The sequence below is a fragment of the Hyperoodon ampullatus genome, assembly GCF_949752795.1.
Source record: "Hyperoodon ampullatus genome assembly, chromosome: 14".
Classification (NCBI taxonomy): domain Eukaryota; kingdom Metazoa; phylum Chordata; class Mammalia; order Artiodactyla; family Ziphiidae; genus Hyperoodon; species Hyperoodon ampullatus.
This window is the reverse complement of record NC_136927.1, coordinates 42,318,120-42,340,007: the sequence shown is the minus strand read 5'-3', so window position 1 is coordinate 42,340,007 and position 21,888 is coordinate 42,318,120. Positions and strand designations below refer to the sequence as shown.

At 41.2% G+C, this 21,888-nt stretch overlaps 1 protein-coding gene across 2 annotated transcripts in view; it reads left to right on the top strand.

Moving 5' to 3' along the window:
• Positions 1-16,302: 16,302 nt before the first annotated feature.
• Positions 16,303-21,888, top strand: part of NSMCE1 (NSE1 homolog, SMC5-SMC6 complex component) — a gene marked incomplete at its 5' end in the record, with an annotated part of 29,059 nt that continues 23,473 nt past the window's right edge. Inside the window, one exon of one of the 2 annotated variants that reach the window (XM_079719622.1) lies at positions 16,303-16,444. In XM_079719622.1, coding sequence (XP_079575748.1) covers positions 16,309-16,444 — 136 coding nt within the window. The remainder of the gene's footprint in view (positions 16,445-21,888) is intronic. The other variant, XM_079719621.1, reaches the window with a different exon arrangement.

Genomic DNA, 21,888 nt, shown 5'->3' with positions numbered 1-21,888 from the left:
AAATGGGCCCAATCTCATAGCAGTTTGGTTGGGATGAACAAAGGTAATGTATATTAATTCCTTAGAACAGTGCCTGTCGTGTACCAATAACTCAATTAATATTAGCTGCTATTATTACTTGTTATTCTTATTATTGTTACTTGTTGTGGATGTTTGGTTGCCTACCCAGCAGTCATTCCCAGCTCCTTTTTTTCCACTTTAGAGACTGAAAGTGCAAAGTACTCATCTTCCCAGCCTTGCTTGCAGCTGGGGCAGGCGCCTGTGCCCCAATCTTGGGCAACAGGACTTGAACAAAAGTGTGCAAGAGGCTTCTGGGAAAGATTTTCCTCTCTGATAAAAAGACAGAGAGATAGAGACCTTGGACACTATCATAGAGAGAGGTGATGCTTGGAGCTGTGGCAGCCATCTTGTGACCATGAGGGCAGAGGCAAGGATAAAAGTCAATATGCTGATAATGTCAGAGCAGAAAGATGCAAGGGTCAGGGGCCTTGATGACATTTAAAAATTTTATTTATTTATTTATTTATTTATTTATTTATTTTTGGCTGAGTTGGGTCTTTGTTGCTGTTGCACGGGCTTTCTCTAGTTGTGGGGAGCTGGGGCTACTCTTGGTTGCAGTGCATGGGCTTCTCATTGCAGTGGCTTCTCTTGTTGTGGGGTATGGGCTGTAGGTGCACGGGCTTCAGTAGTTGTGGCTCGCGGGTTCTAGAGTGCAGGCTCAGTAGTTGTGGCTCACGGGCTTAGTTGCTCCATGGCATGTGGGATCTTCCCAGACCAGGAATCGAACCCGTCTCCCCTGCATTACGGCTAAAATAGCTTAACTGATAAACTCTACAGCACTTAGCAGTTTCTTCTTTGATTATACTTACTAATGTGCATCTATCTTATTTTTTTAATCAGCTATATATTTTTTAATCAACCTGACTAGGGACTACCAAGATTTCATCTTTGCATGCTACCACACTGCTGTACACTTATAAAGCTCTCAACAATTATTTGTTAGGATGAATGCAAAAGTTGAATGAAAATGAAAAATTTGATGAGTCAACTAGACACATTCTTTTCGATCTTGGCTTCCAAATCTATTTTCAAGTGAGTTTTAATTAAGAGATTAAAAATATGATTTTACCTCTATTTTTATGATGATGGTGGCAATATATATGTTTTCAGTCATATTATAATTGATTCATAACTTCAAAAATTTATTAAATGCTAAAGAATAAAATACTTTTGAAACATCAGAACAAAAATAGTATTCACTAAGCTCTTAAGTCATGACAGATACTATATGTAGGGTTTTTAGTGTTTCATCTCCCCATCCCACCCCTCCCCCAATCCTGATGTTTAACATTGTATTGTGGACAAAGAGAGAAGCAGCAATTTGGAAATATTTGTCTAGCATTCCCAAAGGAATTAACAATTTTCAAATCAGAATAAAAGTGTCCCAAGAAGTTGCTGAACCCATGAGGAAGAACCATGGAGAAGGAGGAATTCTCCACTTTTCTTCCTTTTAAAAAACACACATGTAAAGTGAAAATGATTTATAACCTGTTCCCAGTGAGAAAAAGAGAGAGAAGAGAGAGAAAATGCTTTTGTTGGAATAACCTTTAAGAGCCTGTGCCATGGGACGTGTGAATAAATTTAAGTGTTGTCTAAATCAGTCCTGCTCAAACTTTGACGTGCTTGTGATTCAGCTGGGGATCTTGTTAAAATGCAGATTCTGCTCCAGTAGATCAGGGTGGGGCCTCAGACTCATGCTGTGAGATGTCCCACAAGCTCCCAGGTGATGCTGATGCTGCCAGTACATGGACCACCTTGGAAGAGAAAATGTAGAATGTTTCTTATGTGATCAGAACAGTCACTGCAATTCAAGAGCTCTTAAAAGGCCTACTTAAGACCACACTGAATTTGGAGTTTTGATCAGCTTGCCCTGAATTCCACCTTTGATGTTTTCTTTTTTAGTCAGTTAGGAAATCACTATGACCTTGAATCTTATCTGAAAATCACTTCTCTGGTAATTTCACTCTTTAGAAAATAGTTGAGAGCACAGACACAGGCAAAACAGAGGCCTGAGAAAATAGGTGTATCAAATTCTAAATGTGTTCACTTTACTAATATTTGGCTTTATTATTATTATTTGCCACTTTTCCAACATTTATTTGCTCAGGCCAGGGGAGGTTAAAAAAAGGCAATTACAAGAAGAGATTAGGACTGCTGGTAGCTTGACAGAGGGAAGAAGATGGAAATACTGTAAAAAGCTGATGCTACAGTTACAAACTTGGGGTATTTCATGCAAAGGCAAAAAGCCCTAGAAGTAGTAATTGTCCTCAAAGACTTCCCTGTACTCATCAAGAAAAGTCATTATTGGCTTAAAATGGCAGATAAGTATTTTAGAATTATTAATATAGAAAACAGAAAACTTTAAAATGTTAGTGTGTAAAGGGATAATCTAGTTGTATGGAAAATTCCTTTCTGTATAACAAATCTTGGATGATGCTAGATAAATATGGCTGTAACTATATCCCAATTTTTATAGTGTCGATTTCATTATATCTAAAATCTTCATGATCACAGACTCTATTTTGAAAAATAATATTTCTCATGAATATAAGACATGCTTTTCGAGAAAAGCTGGAAAATATAAGAAAGTGACACGAAAAAAAATTTACCTGTAATCCACCCAATGAGGGATATCCACTGATAATATTTTAGTACATATTCTTCTAGTTCTCTAGTTTTCTCTTTCTCTGAAAATATTCTGCATTATGTTTTTTTTTCTGACCTCAAGTATTCTTTGAAAACATGATTTTCAGGCTGCATAATGTTCTGCAGACTTTTAACTTAGGCCAACCATTCTCCTTTTTAATTATATGGAGACATTTAAATTGTTGCTATTTTCGTCTGATGGAATTAAGGCTATGATGTACTTAATTGTACATTAACCTTTGTGTGAGTCTCTGATTATGTCCTCAGATTCCTAGAAGTGGACTTATGAGGTCAAAGAACATGATATGTCTAGGCTCGTCATGGGCACAGCCAAATTGCCCTTTATGAAGATTGAACAGTCTACACTGCCCTGCAGCATGCACATTTCCCAGTCCACTGTTGGACTCTAAATAGGGATCGTTTTTAAAGCTGACCTTTGGGGGCTGTCTCCATCCTTCTAAGATAAGGGATGAGTAGAGGGGAATCACTTTCCCTTTCTGCTCCACAAATTCATACCCATTACCTCCACCGGATCAAACTTCAAATGTAATGAATCCCCAAATTATGTGAGTAACAGATGCTAAAGAGGACTGTCATGAAAAAATGAAAAGGGTTTAACCTTTCTGCTTTCTTCTCCATTTATTGCCATGTACTTTATTTTATTTTATTTTATTTGCGATACGCGGGCCTCTCACTGTTGTGGCCTCTCCCGTTGCGGAGCACGGGCTCCGGACGTGCAGGCTCAGCGGCCATGGCTCACGGGCCCGATCTTCCCGGACCGGGGCACGAACCCGTGTCCCCTGCATCGGCAGGTGGACTCTCAACCACTGCGCCACCAGGGAAGCCCCTGCCATGTACTTTAAAAAATTAAAATGTGGTTTTCATTCTTTTTCTTATTTTCACTCTTCCTATTAGAAATTTTAAAAAAATACAGAAAAGTGAAAGGGAAAAAAATGACAGTCATCCATTTTCCCACCATCCAACATTAACCACTGTTAAGATTTTGGCACATTTACCTCTATCCCTTTTTTAAAGGGGATGTTTGGAAAATTATACAAACTCTATATGAATACATGGTTTTATTATTTTAAGATTATCATATTACAGATAAACCTCAAGACTTCTTTATTTTCTACCTCATCCCACACCAGTTTCCCCTTCCTAGAGGCCCTCTAGTTACAGTTTTGGGACAATATTTCCAATCCTTAAAAAGAAAATACTTTTATATGCATATATTTATCTATTGGAAATATAAACTATTCCCGTTATGCATTTCATCAATTTTGCATAAATGGTAATCCTGTTGCATCCTTTTGTATCTTGCTTTTTTCCCACTCCATTCTATGCTTTTAAGATTCATCCGCGGAAATACTTGTGAGTCAATTCATCCTTTTTAATGTTACACAATTATCTATTACACGTGAATATTCTGCTTTTTTCATTTCCCTATTAAAGATGTTTTCTTTTTTTCCCTCTATTGCCAACACTGTGACAACAAACCTCCTCAAGAGCACAAGGGAAATTTTCTCCAGTTAATTTCCTAGAAGTGGAGCTGATAGATGAGCTTTTTCTATTTCAGTAACACCAAACTGCTCTCCAGAGCAGCTATAATATTTACAACTCCACCATATATGTACCAGAATACTGATCTCCTCTCACCCTTGGCAACATTTTGTTGGGGGGAAATTGGTATCTCTTTGTTTTTATTTCCAAGTAATAATAAGGTTGAACATCTTTCTACACATTTTGCAGCCATTTGAATTTTCTCTTCTGGAAGATACACTGGGAGACTAAGTTTTTGCAACCATGTTTGTAATATAGATGGAGCTGACATTTTCTTTAATTCTGCTGTTCTCATTTTGGTATCAGGTTTAGACTAGCCTCATAGAATGTGTTGGATCGACTACTCTATCTTGTTCACATTCCGGGGCAGTTTGTGTAATACAGTTTTGTTCTGTTTTTTGTTTTTCGCATTTTTTGTGTATCACTCCAGTAAAATTATCTCAGTCTAGGCATTTTGGCAGTTGGAGCCAGTCTTCTATACTACCTTTTCAAGTTAATTGATGATTGTTCATCTACTTCTCTTCTTTTTGGACCAAGTTTTGTAGTTTGTATTTTTGTCAAAAATTACCCCTTTAATCTAGGTTTTCAAATGTATTGGCATAAAGTTGTTCATTATGTACTCTGATGTTTTCTAACATTTTTACTCTATCTGGTGTCTCCTCTGCCATTTATAACATTGCCTATGTGTATCATTTTCTTGATCAGTCTTACTAGGAGTTTGTCTATTTTATTTGTCTTTAACAGAACGTCGAGTTTTGGTTTCCAGAATCAACTTCATTTTCTTTTGTTTTTCATTTTACTCTTCTCATTTTGCTTTTTAAAAATTGCTTTCCCTTTTATTGTCTCTTCGGTTTTTATTTTTCTACCTCTTATATGCAACACTTAAATTTTGTTTTCTTGCTTTGTAATAAGTACCCTTAAGGCTATAAATCCCTCCTCTAATTGGTGTTTTAGTTAGATGTCACAAGTTTTATGTCTCATAAGTTTTATGTCAGGCTTTTATTGTCATTCATTTCTAAATATTTTATAAGTTTTTTTATTGGTTTTCTTTTCAAGCCATGTGTATTCTTCAGTTATCAAATGTATGTTCTTTTTCTTTCTTTTTAAAAAATTAATTAATTAATTTAAATTTTGGCTGTGTTTGGTCTTCATTACTGCACGCGGGCTTTCTCTAGTTGAAGAAAGAGGGGGCTACTCTTCACCGCGGTGCGCGGGCTTCTCATTGTGGTGGCTTCTCTTGTTGCAGAGCACGGGCTCTAGGCGCATGGGCTTCAGTAGTTGTGGCACACAGGCTCAGTAGTTGTGGCTCGTGGGCTCTAGAGTGCAGGCTCAGTAGTTGTGGCGCATGGGCTTAGTTGCTCTGCAGCATGTGGGATCTTCCGGACCAGGGCTCGAACCCGTGTCCCCTGCATTGGTAGGCGGATTCTTAACCACTGCGCAACCAGTGAAGTCCCTGTTGTTTTTGTTTTAAAAATGTATTATAAAATCTTTCAAAATACAAAAAGATATAAAAAAAATATAATGAATACCCAGATTAAGAAATAAAACTCAAATGTATGCTGATAATTTTCAATTTTACTTTTTATAAGTAAAAGATGCACGTGATAAAAAACAAATCACTTTGTCTTGCTGGTCCCCTCCTGAGAAGCAACTGCAGTTACTAATTTAAGGTGTATTCTTGTGAGTTGAATAGGTTTCTTTTTGGCTCTCTTTTTGCTGTTGATTTTTAATTTTACTTTGTTGCGGTTTATGAATACAGTCTGTAGATTCTTCGGAATTTAAGCTTCCTTTGCTGGGCCAGTGCATAGTCAACTTCTGTAAATGTTTCAACTGTGTTTGAAACGAACAGATGTGCTAACGTTCTTTGTCTAAAATACAAAATTGATCTCATCACTTCCTCTCTGATAGCTTCTGTGGTCCTCGGGTTAAAGACCCACTGCCTTAGCCTATGATGTGGCACCAAGCTTCCTCTTTAGCCAAGCCCTCAGTCACCTCCCTTTGATACAACACATTTACAGACATGTAGCTCTTGTATCTTTTAGGGTCAACTTTCAGAAGAAATGCTTGAACTGTCAGAGTTGTCCTGTAGCAGACAGTCCAATGCCTGACAACGCAAAGGTCCTATTAGATAGATACTCACTGAGTCAACCAGAGAATGGGCTGTCTTCTGAGGATGGAGTTATGCTGAGACAGGACAGTCACCCAGTGGTGGGTTACTCACTCCCTCATCATGAACTCTAATCCTTACTCACTACTTGCTCCTCCTGAACCCAGCCTGTCTCACTGAGGCCTCTGGTTGCAGTACCCTCCATGTCAAGTTCCCAGGACTTTCCCTCCTCCCTCCCTCTGGCTGCCCACCATGGTGGATCACTTCAAAGGCCCTCCCACCACCAATGCCTCCAGTTGCTTTGCCTTCCAGAGTCAGTGGCATATGCCCAACCAAGACCCACCCCAGGATGAATCCACACTAAGCTTCTGCTCTGAGGGCCCTGACACGCGAACGGGAGATTGTGTGGGGGGGTGGGGGGTGAGGGGAATCGGGTAAGCGACTGTCCTGTCTACACATTTAAGGTTTCAACCTTCGCTGGAACCTCACTTTTGCATTCACTTTGGCCTCTGTTCCAAACCTTTTGACTCCCCTCAAGTCCCCTAGCCTCTCCCCAGCCCCTTTATTCAGCAGAATGATAGTTTGCTAATTTATGGAGAAAATAGAATACATCGGGGTGAGCCTTTATTTAAACATTTTCACTTCCTTTCCTTCTGTTTCAGAGCGTCTCTCTTCCTCCTTAGGGTAAAAGTAACCCTGTCTCCGTATGTCCTTGACCCATCCTCTCCTGTCTCCCCTGTTTTTATTCTACTTTTTCCCTCTGCTCCTGTGTCTCCCCTTCCCAAACCATCCTTCCTAAAAGTTGTCAGCACCCCCGACCTCAGCTACCATGCATCCACTCCTATTGAAGGCCAACCTAGCTTCTTCCCCTCTCTATGGGCTCTAACTGGCCATCAAATTCTAAACTTGGGGGCTTCCCTGGTGGCGCAGTGGTTGAGAGTCCGCCTGCCGATGCAGGGGACACGGGTTCATGCCCCGGTCCGGGAAGATCCCACATGCCGTGGAGCGGCTGGGCCCGTGAGCCATGGCCGCTGGGCCCGTGAGCCATGGCCGCTGAGCCTGCACATCCGGAGCCTGTGCTCCGCAACGGGAGAGGCCACAGCAGTGACAGGCCCACGTACCGAAAAAAATATTCTAAACTCGGGTCACATCTTTCTTGCCCTCTCCAGAGCGCTGAAGATCCCGACCACTCCCTGCTTCTCAAAACTCTCTCCTACCTATTTTGCCCGATACCACTCTGTCTTGAATCTCTTTCTTGTCTTTCTACCTTCTTTCTTGTCCCTTTGATCCTGAAATGTCCCCAGCGTTTTCTACTCGTGGTCCTCAGTTTTTATTTCTCCACACACCAGGAAAGCACACAATTCATTACGAAGGGGTGTAGTCTCTACCAAGCTCCGAACAAGCACTGCCATGGGAGAATGCTGGCTGATTGTCACTACATTGCCCCATTTTTCAAGAGCTGTCAGATACCCTAGGGTTTTACGTGAAATGCCTCAACTTTAAATATAGATTATGAGTTGAAAGTTTGCCAAAACTGTGCAGAGTAAATAAAACATGGATGGTCTCATTAGGGCTGTCCTTTTCTTATTCGACTGCCCCTAGGACAATTTATAAGATACTTTATTAGTAATGGAAGTTCACATTTATTGAGGATTTACTATGTGCCAGACACACTTCTGAGTGGTTTGCATGTATTAACTCATTCAATCTTCACAACAATCCTATCAACAAAGTGCTATTATTATCCTGCTTTATAGAGGGAGCAAACTGAGGCAGAGAGCTTCAGTACTTTGCCCTGGGTCTCAGAGATTCTGAGTTTAAGAACCAGGTTTGAAATCCAGACAGTCCAGCTCCAGAGCTCAAGTTTTCAACCACAGTACTCTTTTGGTTTCCTCCCGCAGTAGATGAGAAAACTGAGGTCCAGAGAGATTCAGAAGTTGTCCAAGACCACAGGAGTGGTAACCGGCCAAGTAGGGACTTGAAGATATCATCACAGGGATAGACACTTGCACTTTCTACTGGTCTATAATTAGTTACTTGTTACCTGTTGCCCTTGCTAGACTGCACGACCAGCTCTCAGACCAGGGACTGGAATACAAACGTTTGTAAAGTGAGTGCCCTGGAGACGCAAAACAGTCCGTTCACCTCTGTTAATAACTTCATTTACTTCTCACAACAATGCCCAGGTAGGACAGTAGCTAACATTTAATCAGCACTTCCAGGTGCCGTTATATCTTAAAACCTCACAAACACACTATTTCTTAGGGACTATTATTATCCCTACTAGACAGAAGAAGAACCTGAGGCTCAGTGCAGCTCCATGACTTGCCCAAGATCTGGCAACTAGTAAGTGACAGTCAAGATTCTAGCGCACGCTATAAGACAACAGAGGCCTCTTTCTTGACCATGAGGCCACACTGTCAGTTCTACAGATGGGAAAACTGAGGCCCGGGACAGGGCACTAACTTGTGCCCACGGAATCGCGCCCATTGAAGAGGGCATACTGTACTCTTGCTCTTCCCCCTCTTGGGCCACGGAGTGCCACTGCGGCAGGCGGAGGACGAGAAGCGGAAGCCCTTTCCTGTAAGGTACCGAGAGCCGCTTAGATGCGCTAACTCCCGCCCTAACTGAAGGATCCCGCGACTCCAAGGCAACGGCGCGGGCTGGAGAACAGGAAGTGAGTCACCCTGTGGGCGGGACAAATCTGCTACAGTCACCAATGGGAGCGCCGCGTCCGCGTTCGCCCCGCCCCGAGGGGGGCCCGAGCCCGCCTTTTTGCCTTCGCCGCCGGCAGTGTGGGCTGCGCTTGGGCGCTGCGGTGGGTAATCGGGGCGCGGGGGCGCGAGGCTGCCAGGGAAGGAAGAGGGCGGCTCAGGAAGGCGAGGGGCGGACGGCCGGTGGGGGTCAGGCCCCGGGGGTCGGTCCGCGTGTTGTGCCACAGTGTGGCTCCGGGGCCCGGGGGCTGGGGCTTCTCAATTCCTGATGGGGAAACTGAGGCCCCGAGAGGGGCGGCAGAGCTAGGTAGACCGGAAGCTCGTCCATCACACGCAGACATTTTAAAAACGTAATATTAGGTGAAAAAATACTTTAAATCATAATATTAGTTGAAAAAGCAAAATACGAAATTCTGTGTAAACTGAATAAGTAAAATAAGGCCTTCACTGATCCCCCTCTTAGTCTCGCCGGCCTCTGTGCTTCCCCTCTATTTTGGGTACAGAACTTCTTACTTTGTACAAGTCCGCAGCCCCTTATTTTAAAGCCCTGAGGCTGGATGTGTTCAGAATCCCGATTTTCTCGGATTTTCGAAAGGTAATATGGCGCATATATGTTCTGTCATCTTCAGCGGGGTCTGGGGCAATGTCTTGTGATCAAATACATTACTTTTCTCACAGCTAAATATGTGCATATTTACGCGAAGGGGGTAAACAACAACCATAAATAGTCTCATCTGAGGTCAGAGCAGGTTTTCAAACTTAAAAGATTAGTTTTGAGAACTTTAGAGATTTGAGAATTGCAGATAAGGGACCTGGATCATAATTTTATCGTTCACTCATATTTCTCATTAATTCGGCCTGAGGCTGCCACAGTTCCTCACCCTGCTTTTGTATGGTCACTTCCCTGTCTCCATCACTAACGCTGTGTCGCCTTGTGCTCTCTCAGCCTCAGTTTCCTCATCTGTAAAATGGGATCAGTAATGCTTTCCTCATAAGGTTCTGGGGAGGATGAAATGAGACTGTGAATGTGAAACATTAATACTGTGTCTAGCACTTGGCCTAGATAGTTATGTTTGAAATTTGCTTATTCCACAAACATTTCTATTTTTAAATTATTTGAATGGTGATACACCCCCCTTTCATAGAGACAACTGACTTCTCTGCATAAACAAGCCTATATGTATCTTTCACCCTCATTTTCCCACCCCTTTTCCCCAAATTATAGCATTGTATACTGTTGTATACCTCCTTCTTCTTATTAACATTTATTTTGGCTGTTTCTTAACATACTTATATAATTTTCTTTTTTTTTTTATTAAGCGAAGTTACCCATCTATAAAAATGTGTGATATAAGTTTGAAGAACAAAAGTACAGTGAACACCATCCACACACCACCAAGTTAAGAAATAGTACATTGTTGGGCTTCCCTGGTGGCGCAGTGGTTGAGAGCCCGCCTGCCGATGCAGGGGACACGGGTTCGTGCCCTGGTCCGGGAAGATCCCACATGCCGCGGAGCGGCTAGGCCCGTGAGCCATGGCTGCTGAGCCTGTGCGTCTGGAGCCTGTGCTCCGCAACGGGAGAGGCCACAACCGTGAGAGGCCCATGTACCACAAAAAAAAAAAAAAAAAAAGAGAAATAGTACATTGTCATATCCTCAAAGCCTCCACTGAATCATTTTCTTCCCTCCCTAAAGATAACTACTGCCCTAAATATTATGTTGTCATTCCCTTGTTTTTCCTTGTACTTTTTAGTATCTGTATCGCTCATGAATGCAGTGTACGATTTTGCTAGTTTTTAGATTTTATATAAATGGGATCCGAATATATATTTTGTGTGACTTGATTTTTGCACATAACATTACATTTATGAGATGCATCCATGTTACTATGAGTAGCTCTACTTCATTGCTGTTTTGAATTCCATGGTATGATTATAAAGTCTTTATGTAGGTGTTCTTCAGTTGATTGGCACTTATACTGTTACCAGATTTTTGCTATTACATCATGCTTCATAAACATACTTCCTGGGGTAAATATGGAAGTTTCTGTAAGGTATATACCTAATAGTAGGTTTCTGGGCATATCAGATTTTTAGTGATATCAAATCAATGTCTGAAGTGGTTATAAGGGCTTATACTCTACCAGCAGTGGATGAAAGTTTCAGCCTCAGCCATTCTTAAGAATTTATGCCTTTCTGGTGATGGGTAAGACATTAATCACTATGGTTTTAATACTCATTTGCCTGATGACATTGAACATTTCTTTATGTATTTATTAGTCATTTGTGCATTCTCTTCATAAATTTTCTCTTGCTCATTTTTCTCTTACATTGCCTTCCCCTTATTGATTTGTAAGATTTGTTTATATATTCTGAATCTTTTGTGTGTGGCTTAAATGTGTTTCAGATACCTTCCAGTTGGAGCTTGTCTTTTGTCTCTCTGTCTCTCTCTGTCTCTGTCTCTCTCTCCCCCACTTTCTGTATTTTTGATGAACAGAGGTTCTTAATTTTAACAAAATCGGATTTATCAGTATATTCTTTTATGGTTTGTACTTTTCATATCTTTTAAAGAAATTCTGCTTTCCCTACCTTTGGGTCATAAAGTTATACTCCTATATTGTTGTCTAAAAGTTTTATTGTGTTTCCTTTCTTATGACCTTAATCCTCAAGAATTGAGTTTTGTGCATAATGTGAAGTAAGGGTCTAGTTTTATTTTTTTTCACATATGAATAATGGGTTGTTCTGGCACCGTTCATTGAAAAGTCTACTTTGATCTGGAGTTCCATTTCTTCAACATATCAAGTATCCATATATGTATACATTTCTATTTCTTAGTTGTCTATTCTGTTCCATTGGCCTTATTTGTCCATTTCTGTACCATTATCACCCATTATTCATTACTCTATCTGTATAATAAGTCGTGGTACCTGGTAGGACAAGTCCTCCTGCCTTTATCTTCTCTAAGAATGTCTTTGCTGCTTTACCTTTACATTTTCTATGTAAAATTTAGAACCATCTTGTCAAATCACACACAGACATGTACAAAGCCTGTGAGGATTTTGATTGGAATTGTATTGATTCAATTGCATTGGATCAGTTTGGATTTTAAAGTGATTGCTTTGAACATTTCATTCTTAAGTGTTATGTGTGCTCTGGGTTTTTGTAGAAGTTTCCTTCTATTCCAAGTTTGTTAAAGAGTTTTTAGTATGAACAAATGTTGAATTTTATCAACTATATTTTCTGCATCTATTAAGATGATTGTGTGCTTTTTCTCCTTTCTGTTAATGTGGTGGGTCACACTGATTGGTTTTTCTCTCCTGCCACAGCTTTATTGAGATATTATTGACATATGACATTTTTTTAACATCTTTATTGGAGTGTAATTGCTTTACAATGGTTTGTTAGTTTCTGCTTTATAACAAAGTGAATCAGTTATACATATACATATGTCCCCATATCCCCTCCCTCTTGCGTCTCCCTGCCTCCCACCCCTCCCTCGGTCACAAAGCACCGAGCTGATCTCCCTGTGCTATGCGGCTGCTTCCCACTAGCTATCTGTTTTACATTTGGCAGTGTCTGATGTCCATGCCACTCTCTCACTTTGTCCCAGCCTACCCTTCCCCCTCCCCTTGTCCTCAAGTCCATTCTCTTGTAGGTCTGCGTCTTTATTCCCGTCTTGCCCCTAGGTTCTTCATGACCATTTTTTTGTTTTTTTTTTTAGGTTCCATGTATATGTGTTAGCATACGGTATTTGTTTTTCTCTTTCTGACTTACTTCACTCTGTATGACAGACTCTAGGTCCATCCACCTCACTGTAAATAACTTGATTTCATTTCTTTTTATGACATGACATTTGATGGACTTTCAGATGTTTAACCATTGCTGGGATAAACCACTCGATCACAGTATATTGTCCTTTTTACATTGCTAGATTCGGTGTGTTAACATTTTTGCTATGTTCATGAAGGATAACGGATTTTCATTTTACCTTCTTTTGAAGTCTTTATTAGGTTTCAGTGCCCAATTTATGTCAGCCTCATCAGCTGCTTTGGGGATGGTTTGTTCTTTTTCTGGCTCTGGGATAGTTTATGTAACATTTGAAATGATTTGTTTCTAGAATGTTTGGTAGGATTTCTTGATAAATCCATTGGGACCTGAAGTGTTCTTTGTGGGAAGATAAATTTCCCATAAAATGTCTTTAATGGTTATGAAATTGTTTTGGTTTCTAAATTATCTTTAGTCAGTTTTGAATGAATTTCCTATGACTTTGTACATATTTAAAATACAGCTTATTTTAAGTTGTCTATAATATCTTTTTAAAATGTTTGTCTCTGCAATTAGTTTCCCTTTTTCATTCCAAATATTATTTATTTATAAGTTTTCTCTCTCTTGGAAAATCTTGTCAGAGGTTTGTCACTTTTATTAAGTGTTTTCAAAGAATAATTTTGGTTTTATTGATCTTTTCAGATATGCACTTATTTTCTATTTCATTAATTTCTGGTCTTTATGATTTTCTTTCTTTAACGTTCTTTGGATTTAATTTGCTGTTATTATTTTTATAGCTTCTTCAGATGGATGTCTAACTCACTAATTTTCACGCCCCCCTCCCCCCCCAAAAAATATATATATAAACATTTAAGGCTATTAATTTCCCTCTACTGTTTTAGTTGCCTCCCACCAATTTCTATGTGTAATATTTTATTTTCAGTTCAAAATATTTTCTGATTTCCATTAACAATTCCTCTTTGAAAAAGGATAATTTAGGAGTGTGTTTCTTAAATTTTCAACAGTTTTTCTACTTTTCTTTCTGTTTCTGGTTCCCACCTTTATTGCATTGCAGTCAGAGAACATGTTCTGTATGAGACCAGTCTTTTACAGTTTGCTAAGACTTGCTTTCTGACCCATATGTGGCAATTTGCAAAATTGTTCCAGGTATGCTTGAAGATCGGGTATTCTGTAGCTGTTGAGTACAATGTTTTATGCATGTCCATCAGATTAAGCTTTTTGTTGTGTTTTACAAATCTTCTCTATACACACATTTTTTTGTTCATTTATCAGTGATGGAGAGGGATATGTTAGAATCTCCCACTATGGTTATGGATTTGTATGTTGATTTTTGTAGGTCTGTTAACTGTTTTGAGGTTCTGTTATTATGTGCTTGAATATTTAAAATTGTTATGGCTTCTTTGGAACTGAACCTTTTTATCATTTTATGGGGACCATCCTTATCTCTAGTAATGCTTTCTGCCTTTAAGTCTATTTTGTGTCATATTAATATAGCCACACCAGCTCTCTTTTGGTTAGTTCACAGAGTGTATATTTTCCTATCCTTTTACTGTAAATTTTTTGGCATTCTTAGTTTTAGAAGTAACTTCTATGTCATATAGCTAGGTTTTATTAATTACTCAATTTGACAAGTTTTTGATCTGGTTTAACAGCCTGGCTCTATCATCTACTTAAAGACCCTTAGTTTGGAAAGCCTGAATCTCCAGAGTTTCTAGGGTAAAAGTCCGAATTCCTCAGCCCAGCGTATTCTGTTCTTTTGTCTGGAACAATCACTGGCAAATAAGGGTACTCAGTACCTAAAAATAGAATGGATGAATGAAGGTACTGATCCTAGTGATAGGAAATAGACTTGGCAGGACGTGGGGACCGGCTGGATCTAGTCAGCCTCAGGGGAGAGGAGGGTCAGGGTTTGATGCTCAGGTCTGCGGTGTCTGTATGTCTGCGTGGACTGTAACACCCAAACCAGATGATTCTCGAAGAGGACTCGGGGGGAGGAAGGGGTTGAGGAAGGAGAAGATGAGTCTGGTTTAGGATGGGTTGAGGTTGAGATGCTGGTGAGATATTCTCGAGGAGAGCTAGCAGGCAGTCAGAGAAGCTGGTCATGAGACGGTGCATCTTCCCAGCTCTGAGGCCCAGCTGATGACGCCGTTGAAAAAGAACAGTGACTAACCTTTTTGCGTATCTCCTAGAGCTAGTTCTTGGCAAACCCTTGGTAGTCATATCTCATTTAAACTGCATCTTATTCTTTAAAGATCGTATTATCCCCATTTTATAGAAGAAAAGACTGAGATTAAGCATATTAGCTAAAAATGTGTCTGTGTTATATTTGCCTAAGGTAACAGCGACTTTCTTATAAGATCATGGCATCACCTGAAGTGGATGTTAAAACCTCAGAATTTCAAGCCCCTCTGCAGTCAGAACCTCCAGAAAAGACCTGGGGATCTGCATTTTTAATACGCAGGTTAGGTGATTCTTAAGATCAGACGGGTCTGGCAGGCACAAGTCTCAAAGCCACCTGTCTACTTCTCACCCTGAGGTCTTAGCCGCTGCACTGCGCCACCTCTCTGTGGCAGGGGCAGGCTTTTTGATCAAGGCTTGTGCAGTCCTTTTATCAGCTCTGATCTTTGTGGTTTGTGGAAAGATAACGTTTTAGTAGAGAGCAGGAGATTTTGAAAAACACCCTGCAGTCCTAGCATGACAGTTGTTTTATTAGTGGTTTGGGAAAGGAGAAGGAAACTAGCGTTTATTAAGTGTTTACTAGTAGTCCTCTAAGCAGTGAAAGTTATTCTGATCTTATAGTGAGAAATGGGGCCTCAGCTAAATTTATCGCAGGCCATAGATCTGGTAGGAGGCTGAGCCAAGTTTCAGACCCAGAAGTATCTACTAGTAAAAATAGCTAAAATTTTTTTTTAGTGTCTAGTCTGTTACCAGGCTCTTATATGTATTTTTTTTATTGAGGTATAGTTGATATACAATATTATATAAGTTTCAGGTGTACAACAGAGTGATTCACAATTTTTAAAGGTTACACTCCACTTATAGTTGTTAAAGGCTTTTATGTGTATTTATTCATTTAATCCTCATAGTAATTCTAGGGAAGACGTTTCTATCACTATTCTCAACAGATCAGAAACTGAAGCACGTGGAGGTTAAGAGTCCCTGTTTCACACACCTCCGTGGTGGAGCGGCCTGTGAATCCAGGCTTTCTGGCTGCTTCCAGAGTCCACACTTCTCACCACTGCCCAGTACTAATTTGCCTCACCCCTGACTCGTGTCCTTCTCATCTTTGTACTATTCAGTGTGATGAACTAGATTTTAAAAACCATAACAAACTTTTATCTGTTAATGTAAATTGGAACGGACCATGGAACGTTGCTTTTGGTGTGCTCAGACGTGACTGGATTGCCTTTGCTTCTTTTTTAGTTCCACCATCCATGCAGGGCAGCACGGGGAGAGTGGGCGTCATGACTGATGTCCACCGGCGGTTCCTGCAGCTGCTGATGACTCACGGCGTGCTGGAGGAGTGGGACGTCCAGCGCTTGCAGAAGCACTGCTATAAGGTCCATGACCGTGAGTATCGTTTCCCTGTTCCCAGGCTGCTCTGCCACCGTGTGATCAGGGACTAGTGACACTGGACTAATACCATGTACCCAGTCAACCGGTACTGCCGACCTGGGCATTCAAGTCTCTCACCATCTCATGCCAGCCCACCTTTCTCATCTCATCTTCAACTTTTTATTTTTTTTTAAAGTAAATCTAAAGTTTAGCCCAGTGGCTAAGAACTTGGACTCTGAAGCTGGATAGTCATGGTTCACACCAAAGCTCTAGCACCTTCTCCAGTCCAAGTTGCTTCATCTCTCTAATGAGGATAATTATTTGTACTTCACACCTGGGGTGGTTCAGAGGATTAAGAGACATAGTACATACAAAACACCTGGCACGGAAGGCGCTGCACTGGCTATTGATAGGAAGAGGGCACCTTAGCACAGGGGTGAAGGGCACAGCCTTGGACTTGGCCAAATTGGTAAAGTGCCATCCCTGCCCTGTGCCAGCTGTGGGCATTGGGAGCATCTTCTCAGTGGGTTGTTGGGAGGGGTAAATAAGATAACACATGCGGAACACTCAGAGACAGGACCTGGTTTCAATAACTGGAGGGTAGCAGGAGAAGCAAGAGGATCCGTTTTGATAGATCAGTGAAATCAATGGTAGATCTTACCGACTGTTAGTAAGGGTAGATCTTGTTGAGTGAAAAAAGAAAGTTGACAAATTATACCTATTGTATGATGTCATTGTGCTAAGTGTTTTTGTAAAACTTCACGATCTTTATTGTTCATGAATACGTACATCTGTGTGTAAAAATATAAAAGTGGATTCTAGAAGGATGTGCAGTACACCATAAGTGTGCTTGCCTTTGGGGAGAGGAGGAGTGGGATCGTTTTGTAACTAGAAATCAAAGGATACTTCGTCGTTACCCTGTTTTGTTCTTTTATTTAAAAAAAGACTTAAAGTAAACACGGCATTGTCAGCATAGTCTAATGGTTGTCCTTCTGACTGATGAACAAGAAGTTAAGTATTTGTTTTTTATTCTATGTTTTTGTCTTTCTGTATTTTTAATTTTCAAAAGAAGTAGTCAGCTAAGTCGAGAGGGGTGGGGAAAGGTGTGGGAGGGGCCCTGGGTGCACCGGTGAAGGGACCCAAGACGAGGTGACACATTGCGAGAACTGCAGCCTGTGGCCTGACAGAAGCAGAAGCCAGATCCCTAGGAGCTGAGGGGGGAAGGGCAGTAAGAGGGAAGACAGTGAGTAGAGAAGCGGTATCTTCCTGATGTGCAGAGGAAGGAAGGCTTAAGAGGGTGGCGTTTAGAGAAGAGGCAGGGTTTGAAGCGGCTGCTCCAGTGAGGTATTCACGGGAAATTCTGGGAGCTGGACGGTGCGCATCAACAAATTAAAAGCTTGGAGGGGCCCTACAGTAAGGAATCCTTTTAAACTCTGTTTAATCTTCTGTGTCCAAACTTAATTGACCTACAAACCTTGGGAAACTCTGGACGAGAACATACGCTGTGTGGGAAGAGAACAGGTTCTTGTGGTACGTAGGTTTACAGGTTATGAAGAACTCATAATTGTACACCATAGTAATGGGTTTTTTTTTTAATTTAATTCTGTGGATATTGCAGACTTCTAGAAGGATTTGAAGCAGGAGAGTGACATAATTATTGCTGTGTTTGAGACTCCCCTTCTGGTGAAAATATGTTTGCTCTAACTGCCTGTACTGTGGTGGATTAGGGTCCTTGGTGAGAGCCTCCTTTATGGAAAGGGAATATTACCTCTGTCAAGCTACCTTCTCTTGCTCTTTAAAAAAACACAGCAGGACTTTAAACCTGGCCCTCAATGTCCTTTAGTGATGGGCAGAATCATGCTTTTCTTAATTTTACCTACGTGACAGTTCCTTTTCCCTTTTAGTTTCTCATCTGAGTCCTGAGTGTGAGCTTTATTGTTGAGGGGAAGTTTCAGAGCTCACTGGAAGGAGCTCTGTGATGCCTGAGCACTAAGAATGAAAGTGGTTTTGCTTTTATTTGACCTTTCAAGTTGTCATGACCTAACTTAGGAAAGTCCTGGAAAATGTGTCTAGGAATTGATTTATTCTTCACACTTTATGTACCATTTCTGTGCATCAAGATATGGTTATCTAGGGTAGTCAGGATAGAACTATAGGTGTTTGCTCCCATCGTTCATTAAAAAAAAAAAAAAGAGAGAGAGAAAAGCTTGTTTCCAAGTGTTAATGTTATTTGAGAGATTTTTAAACTGAGGGATGATGGAATGAAATTATCTAAAGTTAAGTAAAAACTTGCAAGACCAATATTATTAATCTCCTATCTTTTGAAGAGATTCCTAGGGAATTCCCCTTTTACCAACTAGAAAAATATTTAGGTTCTCAGTGGATGATGAAACAAAGGAGTATTTGAAACTGCAAGTTTCAGTTTCCCAGAGCATTTGTCCCTTTTATCAAAGCACTTCCTATTCTGGGCTCTTGCTTGGGCTCTCCTTTTACTGTCATTAGGGGAAGACCAACTCCCCACATCTCTGGCTAGTGAAGAATTTCGATTTTTTTTCTGATGTCCTGGTATAAAGCCTTGGCCTTTCTTCCTGGCATTGGAGCACCTTAGATTTTGAACCAGGGCTTGTGTACAAGCATGTGGCCATCCAGCACCATTTCCTGAGACTCTCCAGTGGGCCAGGCCTCTGTGCAAGAGATAAACTTGACACAGAGATAAACTTTTGCTTCGCCTTGGGTTTCGTGAGTCAGACATGGAATCAGACATGGAATCAGACGATTCCAGTATAAGCCTCCTTGATGGGAGCAAGTACAGGAGGCCTGGGGAGTGGTGGTTAAGAAGACTTGGATTTGAGGATTTCCACTTTATACCAAGATAGAGTAACAGGGACTAATTTACCTTCCTGTCTGAAACAATCAAAAAATGGACAAAAACGTGCAACACCGGACATTAGTCAGTGAAGGACAGTGATCTCTTGAGAGGTAGGCATGAGGGTTTTTCCCTCTTGACACCAAATATGCATTTTTTTTCCCCAGCACTGCCTCCCCAGTTCTCTGGACACCAACTTGAGTGTCCAAGAACTCAATTCAGTTCTGACACTACCTACCTGGAGTGAGGGGCTTAGTCCCACGAGACTGCCCCTACTTACGATGCCAGTCTCAAGTCCTGGGCCACCCATACTTCTGACTGGCTATAAATCCGGGTTCTCATGATGCCCTCCTCAGGTTCAATACATTGGTAGAATGGCTCATGGAACTCAGGAAGACACTTTACTTGCCTTTGCTGGTTTACTATACAGGCTACAACTCAAGAACAGCCATATGGATAAGATGCACAGGGCAGGCTGTTGGGGGCAGGGCTGGTTTGGAGCCTCCGTGCCCTCTCTGGGTGCTCCACCCTCCTAGCACCTGGATGTGTTCACCATCCCGGAAGCGCTCCAGATCCCAACATTTAGGGATTTTTTAAATGGAGGTTTTATCACATAGTCATGATTGATTAAATCATTGGCTGTTGGTGATTAGCTCAGTCTCCTCTGCCCAGAGTTGTGGGATGGGGCCGAAAGTTCCAGGCATGTAATCAAGGCTTGGTCTTCCTGGCAACCAGCCCCCATCCTGAAGTTATTTAGGGACCTGCCAAGAGTCATCTCATTAGAACAAAAGACGTGCCTATCACCTTATCACTTAGGAAATTCCAAGTGTTTTAGGAGCTCTGTGCCAGGAACCAGGGACAAAGAGCAAGTATCTTTCTTTCTTTCTTTTTTTTTTTTTAAACATCTTTATTGGAGTATAATTGCTTTACAATGGTGTGTTAGTTTCTGCTTTATAACAAAGTGTATCGGTTATACATATACATATGTCCCCATATCTCCTCCCTCTTGCTTCTCCCTCCCTCCCACCTGCAAGTATCTTTCTATACCACAGGGAGAATTGGGGTGCGCCCTACAGTTGCCTCTGCTCACTGCTGTGAGAGCACTTTCAGGCCATGGCACAGGGGAAACCAGGCAGAGCTAGACAGACACTCTGAGTTGAGGAGATGGAGCTGAGAGTTCAAGGAGATGAAAGCAGCTAGGGTTTGTAGGACAGAGAACTGTACTAGAGAAGAGAGATGCACAGAGAGAAAAGTAGAGATCTATAGAGTGCCCCTCCACCCCCATCAAGGATCCAGCTGAGAACTGATCAGCACGGGAACTACCTGAGGCTAAGGAAAGAACCAGTTGAAAGAAAGAATTAGGGAAACAATGTGGCATGTTCACACGGGGCTGGGAATAGTGCCTATTCCAGGCCCAAATGGCTTCCCTGGTGAATTCTACCAAACATTCAAGGAAGAAGTAATACCAATTCCACCCTCACTCTTCCAGAAAATTGAAGAGAAGGGAACGCTTCCCAACTCATTTTATTAGGCTTGCGTTATCCTGATACTAAAACCAAAGACATTGCAAGGAGAGAAGACTAAAGACCAAGATCCCTCATGAATGTAGATGCTGAAATTCTAAACACAATTTTTGCCAATCTCATTCAGCAATATATAAAAAGGCTGATGTAATATGACCAAGTGGGGTTTACCCCAAGAATGCAGGGTTGGTTTAAAATTTGAAAATCAATCAATGTAATTCACTGCATTAACAAACTAAAAAAGCAAAACCATATGATCATGTCAGTAGGTGCAGAAGAAGCATTTGACAAAATCCAACATCTACCCTGGCATGATGAAGCAGAAGTTTCTTACAGAAAACGAAAGTGACCCTCAGGGGCAGAGTGTAAACAAGATAAACAGGACCTCAGGCCTTAGAGCAGGAGAGAGGAATCAACAACCGTCTGCACAGAGTTGAAAAATCCAACATCTATTTCTGATTTAAAAAAAAGACAACCGGGGCTTCCCTGGTGGTGCAGTGGTTAAGAATCCACCTGCCAACTTGGCCCTGTTCTTAGAGCCTCCTCTATCCATTCTCTACCTGTCCTGCTTCAAGAGTTCCAGCTGGCCTGCTGTGAGGCCAAGAGCTACTTAGGAGTGCTGGCTGCAGGATTAAGCCAATTCTTAGGCAACTGACTCAGTTCCTAATGGCCATTTCTTCTAAAAATTTTCTTTTGTGTGTGGGGGAGGGTGTGGGTCTTGGGATGGGGGTGAGTTTGAGGTTTAAAGTTTAAACTAGAAATAAGATGATGTGGTCTCCTTGCTCTCTGTTTAGATAGGCTTTAAGACCAATTGGATTTACATGGAGGCCAGGCCAGAGAATGGTAATCGATGACTTGTGTGCAGACAAGCATTTATCCAGGTTGCATTGTCCCAATTGGTTTGTTAAAGCTCCAGGTTACGTTCTTACACAAAGAAAAACATTCAGTAAACATGCGACAAGTTTTAGGAAAACTTAATAAAAAGAAACCTGTCTTACAAAAAAAAAAAAAAAAAAAAAAAAAAAAAAGAATCCACCTGCCAGTGCAGGGGACACGGGTTCGAGCCCTGG